The sequence below is a fragment of the Rhineura floridana genome, chromosome 2 (genome assembly GCF_030035675.1).
Source record: "Rhineura floridana isolate rRhiFlo1 chromosome 2, rRhiFlo1.hap2, whole genome shotgun sequence".
NCBI lineage: Eukaryota > Metazoa > Chordata > Lepidosauria > Squamata > Rhineuridae > Rhineura > Rhineura floridana.
Window position 1 is genome coordinate 215,259,039 of NC_084481.1, and position 24,747 is coordinate 215,283,785.

Here is a 24,747-nt window from a genome sequence, read left to right on the forward strand (position 1 = left end):
GAGTACCCAGGGTGTTGAGCAGTGCTCCCCAAGCACTACCTTCCAGAGACGACCCGCCAAGTAGGAGCGGAACCACTGCCAAGCAGTGCCACCAACTCCCAAATCAGCGAGTCTCCCCAGAAGGATACCATGGTTGATGGTATCAAAAGCTGCTGAGAGATCAAGGAGAATCAACAGAGTCACACTCCCCCTGTCTTTCTCCCGACAAAGGTCATCATACTGGGCGACCAAGGCTGCCTCCATACCAAAACCAGGCCTGAAACCCGATTGAAATGGATCTAGATAATCGGTTTCATCCAAGAGTGTCTGGAGCTGGCTGGCAACCACTCGTTCGAGGACCTTGCCCAGGAATGGGACATTTGCTACCGGCCTGTAATTGTTAAGATTTTCTGGGTCCAAGGACGGTTTCTTCAGAAGAGGTCTTACCACCGGCTCTTTCAGGCAGCTAGGGACCACTCCCTCTCGCAATGAGGCATTTATCACTTCCCTGGCCCAGCCGGCTGTTCCATGCCTGCTAGCTTTTATTAGCCAAGAGGGGCAAGGGTCCAACTTAGAAGTGGTTGCACGCACCAATCCAAGCACCTTGTCAATGTCCTCAAGCTGTACCAACTGAAGCTCATCCAAAGAATCAGGACAAGGCCGTGCTCTGGATACCTCATTCGATTCAGCTGCTGTAACATTGGAGTCTAAGTCCCGATGGATGCAAAAGATTTTATCCTGGAAGTGCCTAGCAAATTCATTACAGTGGGCCTCAGATGATTCCACCGAGTCCTTAGGGCCAGAAGACAATAGCCCACAGACAACTTTAAAAAGCTCCGCTGGACGGCAAATAGATGCTTTAATAGTGGCAGCAAAATATTGCTTTTTTGCTACCCTTATTGCCTCTGAGTATAACTTAGTATAGGCACTTACCAGTGCATGATTGCATCCATCAGGAGTTCGCCTCCATCTGCACTCCAGCCATCTCCTATACTGTTTCATCGCTCTCAGCTCCGGAGTATACCATGGAGCTGCATGAGCTCTGCAAAGGAGAGGGTGCGCAGGAGCGATCGTGTCAACTGCCCGGGCCATTTCTTCATTCCACAGTTCAACCAGGGTTTCGACAGGAGCGCCAGCCCTATCAGCCAGAAAACTCCCCAGAGCCCTTTGGAAATCATCAGAAGTCATAAGTCTCTGGGGGCGGACCATCTTAATAGATCCCCCACCCTTACAGAGGGGAGGAGCCGCTGTAAGTCTAAACCTCAACAGGCGATGATCTGTCCATGACAGAGGGACTGATGTAAAACTCCCTACCATCAGATCATCATCTCCATGTCCAGTTGCGAAAACCAGATCTAGAGTATGACCTGCTACATGTGTTGGGCCAGTAACATATTGTGACAGCCCCATGGTTGTCATGGAAACTATGAAGTCCTGAGCTGCTCCAGATAAGGCTGCCTCGGCATGGATGTTGACATCCCCCAGCATCATCAGTCTGGGGGATGTCAGCAGTACATCTGAGACTACCTCTGTCAGCTCAGTTAGGGAGTCCGTTGGGCAGTGGGGTGGGCGGTACACCAACAGAATCCCCAGTCTGTCCCACTGACCCAACACAAGATGCAAACATTCCAGACCAGTAGTCACATGGACAGGGTGCTTGGAGAGGGGGATGGAATTCCTATAGACCACAGCAACCCCCCCTCCCCGACCTTCAGATCTACCCTGATGCTGAACCGAGTATCCCGGTGGGCACAGCTGGGAGAGGCTAACTCCTCCCTGCTCGCCCACCCAGGTCTCAGTTATACATGCCAGATCGGCAGCCTCATCCACAATTAAATCATGGATGAGGGAGATTTTATTATGTACCGATCTGGCATTTAAAAGCAGCATCCAGAGATCTGAGGGCTGGCTGATAGGGCAACCAGCGAACCTGTGGTTGTGGGGAAGACTGGAACGAGGCACAGCCGTTAGTTGTCTGGGCTGAGTTCCCCTCACCTGGCAAGTCTTCCGCACAACGCCATATCTCCCTCTACCCGTCACTACACCAATTGGGGCCCCCTCAAGTCTTCCCACTCGGCTCTGAATCCTCTCTCCCAGGCACATAATACAAACCCAGATTTACATACACAGCACCTACACACACTACTCACACCGCACAGCATACACTCCCTCATTCACAAGCACTTACTCACAACACACACCGCACACTCCCACATTCACACACAAGGTTGGTCAACAATGAGGGAGAGGGGGACAGCAGAGAGTGAGAGGCAAGTAGGCTTGGCACCACAGCTGAGTATGTGCGGTAGCAGTGCAGGAGTCACCTGCCAAGGGTGCAATCCTGCTGGCTGAAGGATTCTGCTTTGCCATAGTGCTCCCCGCAGGGAAAGTGCACCAAGCAAGATTGAACCTTCCTGCTTTCTGCATTGTGGATAGGAGAGGGGAAGAAGACACAGCTCTCTTGCCAACCTCCTGACTATATAGGGTTTTATAAGCCCTAATTAAAGATTAGCCTTGTTCCTTGCATTGATCTGTTGTCAGAACATAATTGGGTTTTCTCCATATTGAGTTGGTGAGAGGCCATGGATAGCCCCAGAAACGAACAAATTGCATTAGTAATGTACAGCTCAGTATTTGTTGGTTTCTTAGAATTTCCAATCAATGCTGGCTTCTTTCTGCAAGTTGCTTATTATAATTCATTCATTTATTATTTATTTATTAGATTTATACCCTGCCTTTCTTTTCATGATAGAAACCCAAGGCGGCTTACATATGGTTCCCAGGTGGCCTCCCATCCAGGTACTGACCACACCTGACCCTGCTTAGCTTCAGCAGGGTGCTGGCCTCATGTGCCTTCAGAAGTTCAAACCTCAGTTTTAGCAGATTCATTCATCTGGATAGCAATCCCATCCAATTTCTTGGAGGCAAATGTGAGTACATATATTGTTAGACTCAAGATATGGTTGGACTACAGCAGCCTTTTTCAACCAGTGTGCCTCCAGATGTTGTTGGACCACAACTTCCATCAGCCTCAGCCAGCATTGCCAATGGTCAGGAAAGATGGGAGTTGTGGTCCAACAACATCTGGAGGCACACTGGTTGGGAAAGGCTGGACTACAGCTTCCATCAACCCTGATCATTGGTCATGCTGGCTAGGACTGATCAGAACTGTAGGACAAAACAAATAGAAAGCAACAAGTTGGTAAAGGGATATATATATATGTAAAATGAAAGGGTAAAGATAAATTCTAATGCTCTAATCTAGAGTTAAATGTATGGTTTGCACACAGATGTACTAACATTTGATCCAGTTAGCTGCAGGAAGTAGTGTTGTGCTGAAATCTGCCCTCCAGTTTTCTGAAGGTTTTCTTCCTTTGTGAAAGAGGATTCCACTTTTTTGCTTCATTCTGAGGACCCTTGAGAATTTCTTTAGCATTTCTTTACAATTTTGATCAGTGTGGAGTTTTGAGCTTGCCATATTGCTAGTGGGAAGGGCTAAAGCCCAGTGCTCTGCATGCAGAAAGTCCTAGGTTCAATCCCCATTTCCCCAGCATCTCTAGGCAGGACTGAGAATCAACCCTGTCTAAATCCCTGGACAGCAACTGCCAGTCAGTGAAGACAATACTGAGCTAGCTAGATGAACGAATGGTCTGACTCAGTATAAGGCAGCTTCCTATGTTTTTATGGAAGGTGCATGTGCCAAGGGTGATGCATGTGGGTCCCCCCCCCCTGAACATTTCCCAGTACTCTCTAGCTTTCCTTGTTGCCCATACTTTCTGATCTGGGAAAAAAACATGGAAGGGTTACCCTGGGCTTTAACTGAAGCGTGGGCACTCAGGAAGGCTGCAAAGTGCAAGCTGTAGGTGAAATACTTTCTCAAATGACAGAAAGGACACTTACAATTAGCCCCCAGCCATCTCAAAGGGAATCAAAAACCCTGCAACCCATGAGAATTTCACTGACATTTTTTCTCCCCTTTGATAATTTTTCAATTCATTTCTCCTGGGACTCATTAACTAGTGGAGAATGGCAAAAAAGAAAAAGATGCAGGATAAATGCTTGGCATGGCATTATTCTTATTTAATTTTTTAAATGATTGCATGTTTACAGAAAAATATTTACATATATATATATATATATATATATAAAGGAAAAGAAAAAGAAGGAAAAGCAAAGTTACATGATATTATATGCAATTAAATAATGGTTGCAAGTTAAGTAGCTAAATAAAGTCCAAAAATTCACATATATTTATACTTAGTTTCTTTTCTAACCTCATGTTTTTAAAAAAACAAAAATAAATGTTTATCATAATTCATCTCTATGAAATTCATATTTCCAATCATTATGTAACTATATTTCCTAATATTCTAATGTTCCCCATGGCGCTTGCAACAGTTTAAAATACGGCATTAAAAACAATTTAAAAACAACTTAAAATCACATCACAAAAAATGAGGTGGGTCCTAAAAGAATACATCTCAGGTGTCAAAGGCCAGAATAAAGAGGTGCATTAATTACTAGCATTAAATAATTCTTCATTGCAATAGCATTTGATCAGTCCCAGCACATTTTGAGCCAAAATATGCCTATTGAGGAAAAGAGCTTAAAAACAAACTCATAAGAATAGTTTATGTTTGTTATAGGGGGATAGGATTTGTGCCATAAAACACTGTATAATAGGCTTCTTCAGGAATTTGTCATAACAATAAACCTGTCACACCCTTGGAGAAAGTAATTCAAGATGCTGTATTTAAACCTCAAAACTGGAATGTGAATATGGAAGCAGGGCCGGCTCCAGGCATGCGGGGGCCCTTGGGCATCAACTTGCCCTGGCCCCCCGGTGGGTGAGTGGGTGTGCGGGGCCGCCCGCATGGCCCCCCATGGCCCCCTACCTGTCTAGTCTTTACCATTGCCCTTAATGAAGATGGCAGCTGCGGTTTCCCTAAGGGGAATGAAGCCTCCGCTGCCATCTTTGTTGATGGCACACGTGCATGCTATGCACGCACATCTCTGCCATCAACTAAGATGGCGGCAGCGGCTTCAGTACCTTAGGGAAGCTGCGGCTGCCATCTTCATTAAGGGCAATGCTAAAAAGCCGGCTGACAGGTAAGTGGGGGACATGGGGGGGGCACGGATCGCAGAAGGGGAGTGGAGGGCCCCTCAGGGGCTCCTGTAGCTCCGGCGCCCTTGGGCCAGTGCGCGGCCTGGCCACCCTTTAGAACCGGCCCTGTATGGAAGGTACAAGTGACATATAAAATTTCTGTGGCAGTGAGCATATTCAGTTTTTATCTATAGGAAGGAGCAATCCTCTAACAACTAATACAAAGATGGCGGCTAATACAAAGATGGCGGCTACACATGAAGCAGAAAAGACAATTTCTTCAAAGAGCGAAAGTTAGCTTGTCCTATTCAAAACCTACATGGCTTAAAAATCAGCAGATTTTCCAATCATCATAGTCATTATTAGCACAATATAAACCTCAAATATTTTAAAATATGTGCCTTCATAGAAGTTACATGAAGAACATTCATTCACATTTAGATCAATGGGTTTCAAAGGCATTTTCCAACCCTTATCATTAACACTAATGAACACCCCTTTCAGATTTTATGAACCATCTAATAATAGACGTTCTCTTAATGGCATGATTGCTGTTGCTCCCACAGTTTCTCCCACACCTATCAGAGAATGTCTAAAAAACCTTCTTGCCCTGGATTGTTGCTAGCTGTGTTAGCAACTGGATAGGGCAGGAGAGTGGGGAAACTTTTTCAGGTTGAGGGCCACCTTCCTTCTGGGCCACCTTCCAAGAACCACATGCTGGTGGTGAGCTAATCGGTGTAGTTCTTTGGATCCAGGACAGAGTGGAATCTCTCCATTTGCAACTGTACAAGGAACTAGCAAATTAGATCTTGGACAGAACATATCACAGCAGTTGTGCTGTTTTACTAATTTTACCATGAGCCAGTGTGGCAAAGTGGTTAGAGTGTCATGTTTTGACCTGGAAGATCAGGGTTCAAATCCCCAATTGGCCATGAAGCTCACTGAGTGATCTTGGACCAGTCGCTGCCTCTTAGCCTAATTACCTCACAGGGTTGTTGTGAGGATAAAATGGAGAGGGGGGAAAACATGTACACCACCTTGAGCTCCTTGGAGGAAAGGTGGGATATAAATGCAATAATAATAATAATAATAATAATAACAACAATAATAATAATAATAATAATAACAACAACAACAACAACAACAACAACAACAACAACAACAACAACAACAATAACAATAAATTAAACAGTAACCTTGTATCTACACATTCTCACAAATCTGTCTTGATCCTCCATCTAGGCAAGCAAGAAGCATTATCAGAGTGGATAGACACATTCCAGCCAAGCACAAACACTCAAGGATGGTGCAAAACAGGGCTGGTGAGGGGTGTGGCTCAGGAGGGTGTGTTGCCTTGGGACAGTGGTCTGGGGAGGCCACATTTGGCCCCCATTCCTGAGGTTCCCTATCCCTGAGATAGGGGTGTGTGCCCATAAAAGGATAGATTACCTCTGTGATTGCTTACAGTGGCAAAGCAGCAATCCACACCAGTGGAGGACTCTTGGCATCCAGTGACTGGTGTGGGATCAACACCTGTTGGGAACAGAACATCTAAAATGGGTCTAGGTCACTAGTCCTCATGAGTCCTGTGTAACATACTCAATACAAAGTTCTGTAAAACACAGTTGACCTATGATCACAGAATTATAGAATTGTAGAGTTGGAAGGCCCCGGAGTGCAACCCCCTGCTCAATGCAGGAATCCAAATTAAAGCATATTGGACAGTATGCCAGAGATGGGACAATGCATCTTCTGATTTTGATTTTGATTTGCTAAAAGCAGCCACACAAAGTGATTTAGATTGGGGCTGCAGTGTGGGAGGAAAGGGTATTAATCCTTCCCCCACAGCGCCAATTTCCTAATGCAAATTGCCCATTGCCTCCAGAGCAGTGAGAGTCAGTCTTAGGAGGTCCAATGGCACACAACACTTATGAAAGGATTTTGGCAATATACATTTCACTATAGACATTTCCCTGCAACCCAAGGCTCACATTTAGCTACCAGTATATTGTACATACATATATTGACACACCTCATTTCCAAAATATCAACGTTTTCAGAATTGGAAAATGTTTTATGCATTTGCAGAAGTTATGGGATCCAGTGTTCAAATAAGTCAATCCAAAAGAGTATCTGTGAGTATATGCCCCTCCATCTGGTCTCTAACATAGGTAGCAGGTGAGTTCCTGTACTTTTTACACTTCGTTCCATTCCAGAAATGCCATAGCACATCCAATTCCCTCCCATCCATCCCTGAACATCCCCATGACATTGAACTGTTCAACTGAATTGTTTTTAGAGCAGAACCAAGCAGATCTGCGCATATCTCAGTATAAGCAGGTCTTCCTGTACAATTTTATTCTGAACATTTCTTTAAAAAGGTAAAGGTGTCCCCACACTTATAGTGTGAGTCGTTTCCGACTCTTAGGGTGACGTCTTGCGATGTTTACTAGGCAGACCGTATATATGGGGTGGGATTGCCAGTTCCTTCCCCATATATATAGGGGGTGGGATTGCCAGTTTCTTAGATTAATAAAAATGACCTGTGCCTGAATTCTTTGGAATCCAAATAGATAGTAATGGAATAAATTCATACATTTCTTGCTTTTAAGTTTTATTATTTTATTATAAGGCTTCCAGCTGACAATTAGAAAGAAGGAATGAAGAAGCATCCAGATTTGCTTTTCCATAAATGGAAAGGATCCAGCAGAGGCTGTTACTAGCAGAGCTGTTTTCACAAATTCCCTTTCACCTTCAAGCCTCTCCCCTTCACTGTCACCTCCCACATCCCCTGACACTCTGGTGAAGAAGGCAGGGGACACAGAAGACTTCAGGAACAAGGGGGGAATTGGTGAAAATATCAGAGGAAAATAGGAAGCTGACTTATTCTGTCTGACCAATGGTCCATCTAGCTCAGTAATGTTTATATTGACTGGCAGCGGCTCTCCTAGATTTCAGGTAGGAAGTCTCTCCCAGCCCTACCTGGAGACCTTGGAGATTGAACCTGGGACCTTCTTCATGCAAAGCAGATGCTCTACCACTGAGCTACGGCCCTCCCTTCTGCCATGAACAGAATTCTGATGGCTCTTTTCTCTCTCCACTCTTGGATGCAGTATACCCCAATACGTGGGGCCATTCAGTGATGATGAATGTTGGAAGATTCAGGACAAACAAAAGAAAGTACTTCTTCATGCAGCACATAGTTAAACTAGGGGATTCACTCCCACAAGAAGCAGTGATGACCACCAACTTGGATGGCATTAAAAGAGGATTAGACAAATTTGTGGAGAATATGGCTATCAGTGGCTGCTAGCCATGATGGCTATGTTCTCTGCCTCTACTATGGGAGGCAGTATGCCTAATACCAGTTGCTGGGAATCACAGGTAGGGAGAGTGCTGTTGTTTTCAGCTTCTGCTTGCAGGCATCCCATATGCATCTGGATGGCCACTGGGTGCTGGATTAGATGGGGCCTTGGCCTGACCCAACAGGGCTCTTCTTATGCCCTTAGGTGCTCTCAGTCCAAGCCAAAATACATGCCCTTCTGAAAGTGAGCAGAACTGAAAGTAGAGTACATGCTTTACATCGGTAGTTCTTAACCTTTTTTGGGTCATGGACCCCTTTGAGAATCTGATGCAAGCTATGGACCCCCATAAATAAATAATTCATTGTATTACATTGGGAACTTTTTTTGTGTGTGTGTGCCCGGTTCACAGGCCCTCTGAAGCCCATCCATGGATCCCTGCCTACATGTTTAAGATCCTGGGTTCTATCCCTGGCAGCTCTAAAGAAAATTATCAGGCTGCAGGTGATGAGAAAGTCTTTTTCGGCCTGAGACCTGGTCAGTTACTGTCAGAAGAAATTACTGGGCTTAGGCAGACCTGTGATCTGATGTAGCAAAAGATGCAAGATCATGTGAAAAAATTATGTATATTTAAGATTTAATTCCTAGATTTAAGTATATACATATCACATTGTCAGAACACATGCCCCCAATAGAGAAGTTATATATCAGGGGTGAGGAACCTTGGAGCCCGAGGCCAAATGTGGCCCTCCATACCTTTCCGTTTGGGTCTTGGGATTCTCCCCAGACCACTCCTTCCTTGGGTGCCTGGCCAGAATGTGTCCTTGAACTGTGATAACACCTGTGTCTTGCCTGGAATGAGGATGGAGGGATGTCTACATGTAGAAACCTCTTACTTTGGCGTGGCTGTAATATAACCTTAAGAGTCACATCCATTGCCAGGCTCACTTATGTGGGTCCCAGAAGATTGTTCCATGAGAAAATGTAGCCCTCAGGCTCAAAATGGTTCCCCATCCCTGTTATTTATAAATCTGCCTCATGCTGTTCTATCTTGGCTGATTGGAAATGGCTCTCCAAGGTTTTGGACAAGGGCCTTTCTCAGTCTTGCCCTGAGGCCACCTTTTTCAAATGGAGATGTGGAGGCCTTCTGCATGACCCATATGGGCTCTACCACTGAGCTATAGCCCATGGCTTCCACTGGCAAGGTCACTGCATCATCGACAGCTTTTCTGGAATACCTGCCCTCCAACCCTAGGGGACTGGTACAGGGAATAAAGAAAAATGGGGGAATTAAGACAACTTAAGAGAAAATGTATTAAAATTAGATCGCCTTGAATGTGTTTGAAATAACCTTTAATATTTATAACCCAGAGATCTTCTAAACAGGAAGATTGCATAATGGGATCTTTAGATGGTCCTAATAAAAGCTGTTTTGTTAAAAATGGTAAGGTTCTCCTCCACACCAACTGGAGATCTTGCCCAATGTAGCAAAGGGTCTACTGTTTGTATTATCCTGTTTGATGGCACAGCAGGGGATGTAGCCATGTCATGTAAATAAATCTGATAATGCCGTATGGTAAACTAACAAGAATAAATTTTGAGGAGGTGGTTCTTTCTTGTCGTTTGAAACATTTTTAAGGTGCATTGTGGTTTATAAGTATTCGTCTATGCAACAATCCTGCAGGGTAAGTCACTGATCCCATTTCACAGAAGAGCAACCATGAGTAAAAGATAGTCACTGTTTCAAGGGTACTCAGTGAATTTTATGGCTTAGCTAGAAGCTTGAAACTTGGTTTCCAAGATGTATTTTCAGTACCATAGCTCAGCCTTCCCCAACCTGTTGCTCTCCAGACGTTGCTGGACTAGAACTTCCATCAGCTTCAGCTAGCATGGCCAATGGTGAAGGATGATGGGTATTGCAGTCCAAAGCATCTGGAGGGCAGCAAGTAGGGACATGGGAGAAATTTGATTTTGTTCTCATTTAAAGGTGAACCTACCTAATTTGCACGTTCTGAAGCAATACTCGAAGGGAAACACAGCTGCCCTTAGAAATGTGCACATCTGTAAAATGTTCAGTGCCATTGTCCAGCCAAGAAGTGTGTACAAAAATGCACATGCTAGGGTAAATTGTGCATAAAAATGCACATATCAGTGAAAACAACGTACGAAAATACATTACTTTCAGGGAAATTGCTTTGCAAAGGCAAAAATGCGTGCAAAAATTTATCACAAAGACATTTGCACTAAAATGTTGATGAATTTTCATAAGATCACTCAGTGAGCTCCAGGACTGAATGGGGGGCTCCTAGTCCAACACTCTAATCACTATACTGCACTAGCCCGCTATACTGTGCCAGAACCAGCCTGGAATTGTGGGCAGGCAAATCCAAATTCAGACCTGGGATCGGGGTTTCTGGAAAGTCCCCTGCTCTCCATTGCTCCAAGTGGGAATTGAGCTTGAAGCTAAAGCTGTGGCTGAGCAAAAAAGGATTGGAGGGAGCAAAGTGAGTGCATGGGAGTCATTTAGGCAATTTTTTAGACTGAAAGGGGGCACTCTAGCCACTCTACCGCTACTTGGATAATTGTGGTAAGTCTAAAGTTAATACATGCCAATGAGCGCTGAACTCCGGGGATGTGTACATTTATCAGACCTGATCTTGCCAGTAGCATGTGCTTGTCTCAGAGATGAAGCCATGCATGTCTACGTACACACTGGCCTTATAGTGAAACTGCAGAAGGCTCATTAAATCAGTTACAGTTCCTTTGGTTGCACCAACCATGCTTTGGACTGTGGCAAAGCTGGGCACAGTCAGTGCTAGAAGTGACGGTGCTCCAGCCACTCTCCTGGCTTATGGTGGCTGCCATTTTCTCTCCACCACTTCCCTGCAGTGAGGCCAGGAAGCAGTGCCCTTGCTCTGGTTGGCTTTAGGATGATGCTACATCACTGTGTACACCCTGCTCTCACTACTGCTTCCTATTGGAGCCAACGAGTTTTTTCAAGCCTGATTGTCATGCCCGGGGGGGGGGATTTTTGATGGGAGGTCATAGCACACAGGGTGATGGTTAACCCTTTCCTTCCTCCCCAAATGCCTTTTCCCCTGTATGGCAATTAGGATTGACAATAGTTTCCTGTTGCCTCCAATGGGATGCCTTTTTCAAACCTAATTGCTGTGGTGGGAAGGTCATTTTGGTGCGTTTATGTGTGTGTGTTCCAGTACACAGGAAGAGTTCATCCTTCCCTGCTCAGCTGCAAGCCTCCTAACTCCCCTGCTACCACATGGCAATTAGTTATTTTTAAAACTAATTGCTGCATGGGGGAGGAAAGAAGGGTAGACCACTGAGGTCAGATGAGAAGGCCCATGGACTGGGGGCTCCCCACCCCTTCTGTGGCAAAACACAATAGGGTCCTTCAGCTGCCAAGACTGTGAGGAGCGTGCTTTCTACCAGAATGAAAAAACACCATCAAGCCCAAATCCAGCTGCTGGTGTTGGATAGTTATCTGAAGGAGCACCTCCCCTTGTCCTGTTCATGGGTTGAGGCCCCTTTGGCCATCCCATTGCCTAGTGATGTTGGAACTCAGAATAGTGCCTTCTTGGCAACAATTTCCCTCCTCCCCCTCCAGATATTAGGTTGGTGCCAACACCAATGAGACTGTGGCACCAGGCCCCCCCCAAAAAATCCATATCCCTTTTGGTCAGGCCTTCTGAAGTTCCATTTGTTTTAAGGTAATTATAGCGGCAGATGGAGGAACATGCATGTTGATGTTTTTTTATTATTTGATTTATATCCCGCCCTTTCTCCAGGAGCCCAGGGCGGCAAACAGAAATGCTAAAAACACTTTAAAACATCATAAAAAGACCTTAAAATACATTAAAACAAAACGTTAAAAACATTTTTTTAAAAAGCTTTAAAAACATTTATATAAAAAAAAGGTTTTAATACATATTATTAAAGAAAACATTAAAAGGAATGTTTCAGTCAGTTTGGATGTTTCTGGGTATGTTGGGTTGATTTTGTGTAATGAATTTGTCGTGACAGTTCTACGGCGAAGGACTAGGCTAGAACCCCCAGCCTCAATAAATAAATGCAACAAGCCAGTTGCAGCAGCAGGAAACAAGGTAAGTCAAGGATAGGATGTATAGATTCAAGGGACCTTGGCTCCCCACCCCCAAGCCCCCAAGTTCAGTCTACACTTTGCTATAGCCAGGACGTGAAAGGGAGCATACCGCTTTATTGACAAAGTGAGAACATGAAACCAGACCCTGGATTTTTAACATTCGCTAGGCCCCTTTGATGTCCGAAGAAGGCTCAAGAATGCATGAAATCAGAGGTCTATAGAACCAATGCTCAATAATATATGAAGTCAGACAAACTTTATTCCCCCAACTCTGCTGCCCTCCACCGTATGAAGATCTCTTGCTGTCTCTAAAAACAAAACCAATATCATTTATCCTTTGCTGTCTCTTATCCTTAGATCTGCTTTCCTGAACACCTCCATGTCATGATGCTACACCTTCCTTCCTTCACCCAGAAACTGCCTTTCCCAGGAAGCTTTTGGCACACACACCCTAGTTCCCATGCTGTACTGCAGGGATGGAGAACCTGCATTGCCCTCTGGATGCTGCTGCTCTACAACTCCCATCAGCTTCAGCCAGTCCAGCCAGTAGTCAGGGCTGATGGAAGCTGTAGTCCAACATCTGGATTTCAACTCCCACCACAGGTTCTCCATTCCTGCCCTACTGTCATTTGATCAGGATCACACTGTCAAAGCTTAAAGGTAAGGTTCATCAATGCCAGCTTCCTGTCAATATGGTACGTGCTTGAAGAATGATAAAGATATTTGGATAGAATAATAGTATAACAATTCCCTGTACTTACCATCCTGTACAATTTGTCTTCCAGGTCTTGGTTAATTCTTTGTAAGGCTAGGTAATTGTTTTGTATCCTAAAATAAAGATGAAATCATGTAATTAACATATCTTTGCACATTCAGTACTATACTGTTTTAACCTCAGTTTTTGTATAAGAAACTGAAACTTACTTCCCCGGTCACTTTAATTAAAGTCTATTTGAGCATTATTTTCTGCTGCTTAGAGAAATCTTTTTGATCAATATAAAGCCAAGAGTAAGCTAGAAAATTCCATCTAGTTCTTTGAGAGAACCAGTTTATAACAAGCTCGTTTGAGGCTTCAACCCTGAAACATGAAGGGCCACAGTTCAGTGGTAGAATATAGAATAGTAGAGTTGGGAGGACCCTATAAGGCCATCAAGTCCAACCCCCTGCTCAATACAGGAATCCAACTTAAAGCATTCCTGACAGGTGGCCGTCCAGCTGTCTTTTGAATGCCTCCAGTGTTGGCGAGCCCACCACCTCCCTAGGTAATTGGTTCCATTGCCATATGTACTGCTCTAACAGGAAGTTTTTCTTGATGTTCAGCTGAAATCCTGTAACTTGAGTCCATTATTCCTTGTCCTGCACTCTGGGACAATTGAGAAGAGATCCTGGCCCTCCTCTGTGTGGCAACCTTTCATGTACTTGAAGAGTGCTATCATATCTCCCCTCAATCTTCTCTTCTCAAGGCTAAACATGCCAATTTCTTTCAGTTTCTCCTCCTGGCGTTCCCACCTGAAGCGGGGGCGTGTTTGCCGCCACCCGACTTTGAGAAGGCTCGGGAACCTTTTCATGGTTTCCTAAGGTGGGCAGATGGGGTTTTCTGACCAATGGAAGCGAGGCAGGAGTGGGTTTAAAAGCCCACTCCTCCCTCTAAATCTTGCCTCTTTTTGACTTGCAGCACCCGCCCCCCCCATTGTCTGTGTGGGCTTCGCTACTCACCAGTTGGGGCTGAGTAGGATTTTTTTTTAGGGATTTTGATTTCAGAACCCCTTTGTTTCCCTACTCCATACTGCTGGGTTGATTCGATTGGCTTTTTTGGGGGGGGGGTGTGGATGTTTTGCTAATGGCTGGCATGGAATTTGGGCAGGTGAGGAAGGTGGGGAAAAAGTAGGAGAAGGAGGCATAGTGTTAAAGGGCACTCCCTAGGGAGCTACCAGTGCTAAATGACTGGTGGGGATCTGGGTGTGTCCTTGTGGGACCAGCTTGCACAGAATGGTGAATGCCTGTATGGTGGGGCCAGGCTGCGGAGGTTGGAAACACATACTTGGCTCTCCTAGCAAGGAGGGACAAGTTTTCCCACATCCTTGGCTGGGGAGTCACAGTCCGTTGAGACTGACCTGCCCAGGGGACTGGGGGGAATACTTCCTTTCAGCCAGGTTTATCTTCACCTGCCCGAAGTAAGTTCAGTTTGGATATTTGGATGTAATTGGCTGAAGTTTAATATGTTATATTTTAATAAATATAACATTATTACATTGCGGTGTCATGAGTCTTCTTTGGTGTGATGGCAACAGGGCTTTTTTTCCAGTCCCCTGATTATCCTTGTTTCCTCCTCTGAACCTGTTCCAGGTTGACTGCATCCTTCTTAAAGTATGGTGTCCAAAACTGGACACAGTCTCAAGATGAAGCCTAACCAGTGCTGAATAGAGGGGAAACAGTGCTTCACACACTTTGGAAACTATACTTCTGTTTATGCAGTCTAAAATAGCATTCACCTTTTTTGCAGTCACATCACCCAACTGTCCTCATATAGTTGTTGTGAGGATGGGGGCGGGGAGTCACGTATGGCACTTTGAGCTCAATGGAGAAAAGGTGGGTTAAACATGGAACCAATAATACTACACTCATCAGGGAGCTTGGATTGGCCATATTGTAAACCCCCCTGATTTATTAATTTTTTCTATGAAATGCCTTTCATAGTGGTTGAAATACACTAATAATGCCCTGGTGCTCTGACATTGGTGGATTTCACATTTTCCAAACATTTTCCTATCACTTAGCTACAGTGGGTCAAAATGGGGGGGGCACTTCTTGTGAGTGGTTTTGATCCCCTGCAAAAACAGGCCCATTCTGGTGACAGGGGTAAAAATGTTCTCTGCATATCTCCACTCTATGATGAGATAGCCTTTCAGAGTGAGGACAATGCTTCCTGCCCTCATTTGGAATTGTCTCTGTGATGTTGTCGCAAAGCCAAATTTGATTGGCTAAGAGGTATGACTACATCATCATGTTTATCACATGATCCCTGAGACAGGGATCACTTAGGAAAGGAAGAAAGCCATGGGGGGAGGGGCAGAAGAGGGGTGAAACTACTCCTGTGAACAGTAAAAAAGGAAACATGAAAAACAGTTGTGAAGGGATTTGGGGAAACATTTTGAGAACCCCAAAATTTCCACTTTGGCTCACAGGTGAATTTTTGGTACAATCCTTGCTAATTATCAATGGAAATGGAAATGGACTGCCTTCAAGTCGTTTCTGACTTATGGTGACCCTATGAATAGGGTTTTCATGGTAAGCGGTATTCAGAGGTGGTTTACCATTGCCTTCCTCTGAGGCTGAGAGGCAGTGACTGGCCCAAGGTCACCCAGTGAGCTTCATGGCTGTGTGGGGATTCAAACCCTGATCTCCCAGGTTGTAGTTCAACACTCTAACCACTACACCACACTGGCTCTCTAATTATCAATAGGTGGCATTATTTGTTAATTGTTCAGGTCTGATCCTTGATATTAAAAAGAGTTGATTCCAGTTGGTGATTATGAGCAGAAAACTATTTCAACACATTCCAAAGAAATCATCCCAAAGGAATTCATTTGGATTAAACTTGTAATACTGTGAACGTTACAAGATGAGATCCACAACCAAAGCCTGGACCCAGTACTCCAGTGTAAAGATGTAAAATGATACATCTTCTGATCATTTCATATTGTTCAGCACTGTGAAGTTTCTTTTCTAGTAACATGGCAAAAACGGTTTCTTACAAGACAACAAAGGATTACAAAATGTACCCTCTCTTTATATTCAGAGTCCCCTAAGGAGTCCTGTTGGAGGGGATGTAGAACTCAAGTGGAAACATGAAAAATGTTGCCCACTGTAAAGGTATTGCGAAGGAAAGGAAACTTTTGTAAGTGAAATTCCCTGAAAGCCTAAGTAGGACAGGTTGGTGCTTGCTCTTTGCGCAGAACAGAGTTTTGCTTCCCTTCTTAGTCTGAACCAGAATGCAAACACACCCGCTGTTGGAGATGCTTGAGAAATTCAACATTTGCAAATCCCACTGTGAATTGACCTGATCTACATCCCTCAGACTAATGTGCAGATTGAAATGTAACTATCCACATTAGATTTTGTACTCCCCCAAATGTTGTAATGCAGTTCAAAATGCAGGTATAGATGCATATATTAAGGTAAAATACATTCAGAAATGCATGTAAGGATTTTTTATTTAAAAAATGGCAGATTAAAGGAGAAACGGAACAGAGGCAATAGTGACACAGACCAGAAGTAATACTGTCTTGTCCATCCTACCCACTCTTGATAATGGATGGAAAGTGGGGCAAGAAAAAAATGGAAACCAACCACAGCTTAGTTTGAGTCTGTGCTCTATAGGTAAAAAGAGCTGGTGCTGCAGGGCCTTCTTGCTCGCTGCCCCAGAGCTGTGGAATGCCCATCCATGAGCTGTATAGTTAGTGCCTTTTCTTCTGGTATTCCACATGACTTCAGTTTTTATCTATTGTTCTACTTTTTTGCTACTAACATGCTTTTGTTGATTTTGTTCTATTAGATTTTTAAATTGTCTGTTTTCATTCATTTTATTGTTAACCCCGTTGAAACCATTGGGGAAAGACCATACTAAAAAGTTTGTAAATGCATGAAATAAAGGGTTCAGCCACAGAACCTTTTTTCAGTGCCAGTCTTCAGCATTCTTCACATGAAGACTTCTGAAAACATTTCTGAGAGCAGCTACTAATGGCTTTGAGACTTGATTGATGATTACAGAGCTCCTCATAACAAACCATTCTTGATGTGACAGCAATGTGTGACAATCCCTTGCTACATGGAGACTAGGGATGGAAAGATCTAATTAAATGATTAAATTCAGTTCTCTACATCTCTGCAGCAATCTGTGATTTTTAAAAAAAAATCCTCATAAAAATTCTCTACCATTTTAGTGCAAATTTCTCCAAATAAACACATTTTTGTAGGCAGTTTTGACAGAGGTACACATTTTTGCAAGCAATTTCTCATCACATCATGCCTTTTTGACTTATTTTCACTCATATATTCATTTTTATGCACACTTTCCCCTAATACATACGTTTTTGTAAATATTGCTCAGTTGGTGAACTGCACCCCAAAATCCTAATAAATGCAAATTTCGAAGGATGGCTGTGTTTCAGTTCTCATATTATTTCGGAAAGTGCAAATTTGATAAATTCTGCTTGAAATGCGAACTGAATTGAAGTTCTCACCCATGTCTGTTTTCCATCCTGTCTTAGTAAATATTCATGTTTTCTAGTGAAATTTGGTTAAAGTGAGTTATTTACTGGTGGCTCTTAAAATGAACCATTAAGACTGCAAACCTATATTAACTTACTTGGGAGTAATCACCACTGAATTTGATGTGAATTGCTTTTGAGTAGACATGTGTACGATTGGATTGCTAATCTCAGAAATAATTGGGTTACAAGAGTAATTTTTTATATTTGCCCATGGACCATGTTGAACGTTAATTCTTCTCCGGTAAATAATAAAAAAAAAGAGAATTAAATTTGGTCATTTACTAAAGGCAGGTTGTTGCTTTGCAATTTGCCAGTTAATGTTAGCATTTCCTGATGGCCTCCTTCAGAATTTCCAGCAGATGTCAACATTTCCCAAATTTCTGACATTTACCTAAAATAAAATAAAAACAGCTTCTCTTAGTGAAATGCCAATGAATTTGGAAACTAACCGTCTCAGCTTTTCAGTCACTTTTTCAAGTTCTTCCTGAGCACGTCTCAGTTCTACTTCAAGATATTGGCGTGTAGAATCAAATTCCGTTTCAAGCATTTCCAGTTTGTGAGCTGTGTAGGAGAGACGCTTGCGAAGTTCCCCCTTCTGTTCCTGCAACGTGCTAGAAGGACAAAAGATTTGCAGCTGATTAACAGTCTGATAGAAGTCCTAGTGAGAGAAGTAGTCACAGACTCATAAATTATATTATTTTACTGTAATATAATGAATGTTGTTGTTGTTATGTGCCTCCAAGTTGACTTCGACTTATGGCGACCCTATGAATCAGTGACCTCCAAGAGCATCTGTCATGAACAACCCTGTTCAGATCCTGTAAGTTCAGGTCTGTGGCTTCCTTTATGGAATCAATCATCTCTTGTTTGAATAATAGTACTTAATTGTTAGTATTCAGCATTGTTGTCATTATAGCTGTCCTGTGGGATCAAGACTTTTGGGAAAAATTCTTGAAAAGATCAAGATACAACGTTTGGGAAATTAAAAAAATCATTGTCAACATTTGTTTTTGGAACTTGCTCATGAATATATGAAACTGGCTTATTTCAAGTCAGACCATTGGCCTAACTAGCCCTGAGCTGTCTGCTCTGACCTGGAGTGGTAGATCTCCATTGTGTCAGACATAAGTCTTTCTCTGACTGGCTTTGTGATAGCCTTTAACAGGATTTGCTACTGCCTGGACCTGGATCTTCTCTATACAAAGCACAAGGGGTTGTGTCAAAAGGAATCCTTCATTTCATCGAAAGAGGCCTTCTGTGCATGGGAAGGTCTTTGATCTAGCAGAGGCTCCCACTAGTGGGATTTTTTTTTGCTGATTCTCCCTCCCCTGCTTTGTTAATCTGGGCCCTCCAAGGCCCCCAAAAACATCGGTTTCAGCAAACTTTTGCAGACAACATCGAAGCTATGAGGGACTAAGATGTATGACAAGGATGGGAAAAGTCAACTGTGGGACACTTTGTGCAGGCTGCTTGGAACTTGTGGAACACAGGAAACTGCCTTATACTGAGTCAGACCATTGGTCTATCTAGCTTAGTATTGTCTATTCTGACTGACAGCAGCTCTCCAGGGTTTCAGACAGAGATCTCTACCTGCTGAACATGGAGATACTGAGGACTGAACCTGAGACCTTCTGCATGCATGGCAGATGCTCTACCATGAGCTATGGTCCTTCCCTGACTCTCTGAGGGACTCTGTTTCCTGACTTCACAGAGTCAGTTTTGGCTGACTCTCAGTGACAATCATGTGAGGCACAGGCATCTTGTGTGATAAGAACTTGATGAAAGTTAGAGAAAATAAGAACAACAACAACAACAATAATGCCACTTTTCTCACCAGCTGACCCAAAGCAGCTTACATAACTGGTTAAAAACAACTTGAATCCATAGAGCCTAAAAACACCTCTGACAATTAAAAATGAAACACAAGCAATACAAATAAAGAGCAGGTATACAAATCTCACTCCACTAAAAGAGGTCATAAAGGGCTAAAGGCCTGGGTGTAGAGGAAGATCTTTGACTGGCATCTAAAGTTGGATAAATATGGTGCCAGGCGTGCCTCCCTGGGGAGAGCATTCCACAGCCGGGGCAGGGTGGGGGACACTAAAAAGGCCCTTTCCACCTAAGATGGTAAAACAGGGTTGAAGAACCTCAGGATTGGGGCCCAGATATGGTCCTCTAGACCATTCTATCTGGCCCTCAGAACTTTCCCTAGGTCACATCCCCTCCTCAGCTACATCCTTTCTCCCAGGCCATATCCCTCACCTGCCCTATTTCATATCCTCCTTGAATATATTTGCCTGCCTGGCATTCATCCTTGAACTCTGAGACTACCTCTTTCTTGCCTGAATGGAGGATAGTGAGGGAGGGGTGGTGAGTGTGTGCACAGAAACTATCCTTTTGGACAAATGTAAAATTGGGATTTGTTACTTTGCTCCCTTTTGCATCTGGCCCCGCCCACCCCTGACATGTGCGCCCCAGAAGGTTGCAAAGAAGGGAGATTAAAAATGGTTCCCCATTCCTATGCTAAGGAGAACAAAAACAGGGTTGAAATAGATGTGGATTGATAAAGATTGTGGGCTTGTTTTGAAGAAAATACAGGGAGGTATCGAAGTGATCATCACCTTAATAAATAAATGCCAGAAAGGCAGGGGTCCCGGTAATATTACTGGGAGGAAGGGCGGGATATAAATTTACTAAATAAATAAAATAATAAATAATACTTTCCCTTGGTTAGATTATGGACACCCAAGATATACCGCCTGTGTGGGTTTTCCTACGAAAGTAATGCAATTGATGTAAACAATGGAAAATTCTGTCCCTGATCCATATAAAAGGTGCTCAGAGAATCTCTCTCTCTCTCTCTCTCTCTCTCTCCTTCTTTCCTTGCTGCTGCCTGTCCAGTTCTTCTTCACATGCTTTACAGTGCTGTAATTCCAGAGTTCCTGGTAAGAGGGATTGATTGTTAAAGCACTCTCGGAACTGTAGGTCTGCAAAGGGAATAGGGGTCTTCTAATGACTATTAGCACCCTTCACAAACTACACTTCCCAGGATTATTTGGAGGAAGCCGTGAACATTTAAAGGAATATAATATTGCTTTATATTTATTTGTTTATTTAGTTTATTAAATTTATATTCTGCCCTTCCTTCCAGAAAGAGCCCAGGGTGGCAAACAAAAACACTAAAAACACTTTAAACTATCTTAAAAACAGAAGGCTTTAGAACAGATTAAAATAAAACATCTTAACAACATCTTTAAATAACAACTTTAAAAACATCTTAAAAGCAATTCCAGCATAGACACAGACTGGGATAAGGTCTCTACTTAAAAGGCTTGATGAAGGAGGAGGGTCTTCAGCAGGCACCAAAAAGATAACAGAGATGGTGCCTGTCTAATATTAAAGGGAGAGAATTCCAAGGTGTCTGTGCTAAAGGTCTAAAGGTCCATTTCCTATGTTGTGCAGAATGGACCTCCTGATAAGATGGTATCTGCAGGAGGCCCTCACCTGCGGAGAGTAGTGATTGACTGGGTATATAAGTGGTGACATGATCTTTCAGGTATCCTGGTCCCAAGCTGTATCGGGCTTTGTACACCAAAACTAGCACCTTGAACTTGGCTCAGTAGCTAATTGGCAGCCAGTGCAATTCTTTCAGCAGCGGGGTGACATATTGGCGATATCCTGCCCCAGTCAGCAGTTGCACTGCTGTATGTTGCACTAGTTGCAGCTTCTGGACCAACCTCAAGGGTAGCCCCACATAGAGTGCATTACACTTATCCAGCCTGAAGGATATCAGTGTATGGACAACAGTGGTCAGGCTTTCCCAGTTCAGAAATGGCTGCAGTTGTCTTATTGATCAAAGCTACACTCCTAGCCACTGACAAAGTGACAAAGATGGATCCAGGAGCACCCCCAGACTATTATCTTGCTCTTTCAGAGGGAGTATGGCCCCATCCAAAGCAGGCAATCGACCAATTATTCAGACTTGGGAACCACCAACCCACAGCACCTCCATCTTGCTAGGATTCAGACTCAGTTGATTGACCCTCATCCAGCCCACCACCGAGTCTAGGCAGCGGTCCAGGGCTTGCATGGCCTCTCCCGATTCAGAGGTTGTGGAGAAATAGAGCTGGCCATTCTCAGTGTACTGCTGACACTTCAACCCAAATCTCCTGATGGGCTTCATATAGATGTTAAACAGCATTGGAGACAAGATGGTACCCTGAGGCACCCCACAGCACAACTGCTGGGGTGTGTGAAGGATGATCACCCAATGCTATTCTCTGAAAATGACCCTGGAGATAGAATCAGAACCGTTGTAAAACAATGCCTCCAATACCCATCTCACCAAGTCAGCCCAGAAGGATACCATGGTCAATGTTATCAAAAGCTGCTGAGAGATCAAGGAAGAATAACAGGGTCACACACTCCATGTCCTTCTCCCAATAAAGGTCATCCATCAGGGTGACCATGGCTGATTCAGTCCCATAACCAGGCCTGAACCCTTATTGGAATGGGTCAAAATAATCTGTTTCATTTATTGCTGTACCATAACCCTCTTGATTGATGGGGAATTTTTATTTTCAAACAATAAGCAAAATATATTCTTTTATAAAGCTATAAAAGTTTATAATATTTTAATAAGTTTAGTAGCCAGCCAGAACCCTTTTCTTCTTGGAGCTGTCTTCCCTGACAGTTTTGGTTTGTATGGAACAGCTAGAACTCTACAAGATAACACTGAACAGACACTGAACATATCTGAACATCTCTGTACTCTCCAAAAAATAGGAAAGATTGCATTAACTAAAATGCTTAGCTCATTAGCTGGAGTACTCAGCTCATGGTGAAAATGTACTAGAATGTGACGTGTTAAACATTGCCAAATTGACTAGAACACAATGCAATGCCAATGCAATTCCTATGCAATGTCTATGCAATGCCTATGTAATACTGTAATGCCTAGGTAATACTGATGTGTAACCTCCTAATTCGTTAATGCTAATTTCTTTGTCCTGAAGTGTATAAAAACTCCAGGCAACCAGTGTCATGGGGCAGTTCTCTACTCACTCAGAGGGAGACTGACCAAGCATACACTTGCCATCCAATAAGGCCTACCTTTTTTGCTGCAAGCCTGTGTCTTCAATTCCCTCAAGGACCTCCAGTCCAACGAACTACAAAATTCCCCCTCATGATCACCTTCCCTATAAAGGAAGTATTTGCGACTGGGCGGTAGTTGTCACAAACCAATGGGTTCAGGGTGGGCTTTTTCAGGAGTGGTTGGACCATTGCCTTTTTCAGGGAGGCTGGAACCACTCCCTCTTGCAAAGACACATTGACCATACCCTGGATTCACTTGTCAGACTCCCTTGGCAAGCTTTAATAAGCCAAGAAGGGCAAGGATTGGGAGGAGACATTGCTAGCCACATTGTTGCAAGCACCTTGTCTACGTCATCAAGCCATATCAACTAAAACTGATCCCAAGAAGTTGCAGCAGGTGTTTCACTGGACACCTCACTGGGGTCTACAACAGATGTAGATGGGGCTATGGAGGTGAGCAACTTTATTTTAAAGTGCCTTGCCAACAATTCACAGTGGGTTTCAGAAGGGTCTAAAACTCCATTTCCTGGAGTTGATGTTAACAGACCCCTGACAATACAAAAAAGCTCCATGGATGGATAGCTACTTGAGGACGCAATGGAGGCACGGAAGTGTGCCTTCTTTGTCACCCTCACCCTCTTTGTCACTACTGTCAACCACAGTAGGTGTGGTTATGTTTCACTTGTGATCAACCAGCTTCACAGGATATATTTCTCCACTTGCACTCTAGCTGTCATCCAGCCTGTTTCCTTGCCCTTAGTTAACGGATGTAGCAAGGTGCAAACCAAATGCCTGAGAGGGCTCTTAGGGGCAACCATGTTAAGAGCCTGACACATCTCTTTGTTCCACAGTGTAACAAGAGCTTCAACAGGGTCACCTGCTCCATCTATTGGAAACTCCCTTAGGGCATTCAGGAATCCAGTGGATTCCATTAATGTCTGGGGTGGACCATCTTAATCTGTCCATCAGATTAATCATGTTAATCATGTTACCAAATTCTTCCCAGCTACACAGGAAATGAATTGGACTGTGAAAGACCAACCAAAATTGTGTTTTCATTTTGACAAATTTGTAGGGCAGTACAATATCTCAGAGAGGAGGTTAGGTCTCCTGCTCCACTGGTGCATTCACTATACCTGCCCAATTTCCCTGCTTTTTAACGTTTGATAGAAATATCTGTTGGCTGTAGATATGTTCTTAAACCACAAGAGTTTTTGCCTATTAATGAATGCTTCATAGAGACACAGAGACTCTTATGAGCAAGGCAGCCGTTTCCCAATCATTGATTAAAAATAAGCATCACAGGTTATATTAAGGCTGGGCAAATCTGTCAATTTCAGTTTCTCATTGTTTCCAGTCTTAATTTCTCCACATCAGTTTGTGAATTCATCAGCATTTTAGTGCAAATTTCTCATAATATTTCAGTTCACATTGTTTCAGAACGAGCAAATTAGGTAGGTTCACCTTTAAATGTGAACTGAATAAAACTCCCCCCCATCCCTAGATATAAGCAAACTGCAGACACATTTCTTAGGTGCTATTTTTCCCCCAAGTGGATTTTATAAATGTTAAACACCTTAGATGTTGTAGCCTTGACCTCATGAAGAAAGATTGCATTAATCATACAGGGGGAAGGTAAATTATTAAAAATGTTCATCTTATCTGACAGTGTGGCAGCCATCCTCTCCCCCGCTTCCTCATAATGCCCCTAAAATGACATATGTCATAAAATAGCATAATTGCTACAAACATTCTGTCCTCCCAGGAAAATGCCTAGAAGAGTTGAGCCACCACCTGGAATGATAGCAAGGTTTTTTTCCTGTTAAAAAGAAAAGGAAAAGAAAGGAAATGAATAACTTTGACCACCCTGATCACTGT

At 43.5% G+C, this 24,747-nt stretch overlaps 1 protein-coding gene across 1 annotated transcript in view; it reads right to left on the bottom strand.

Annotated features, from left to right (window-relative positions):
- Nucleotides 1-24,747, bottom strand: part of BEGAIN (brain enriched guanylate kinase associated) — a 194,601-nt gene that overhangs the window by 141,719 nt on the left and 28,135 nt on the right. Inside the window, exons 3-4 of the mRNA XM_061612818.1 lie at nt 18,225-18,386; nt 13,264-13,330 (exon numbers count right to left, since the gene is read on the bottom strand). Of these exons, the coding sequence (XP_061468802.1) occupies nt 13,264-13,330; nt 18,225-18,386 (229 nt within the window). The remainder of the gene's footprint in view (nt 1-13,263; nt 13,331-18,224; nt 18,387-24,747) is intronic.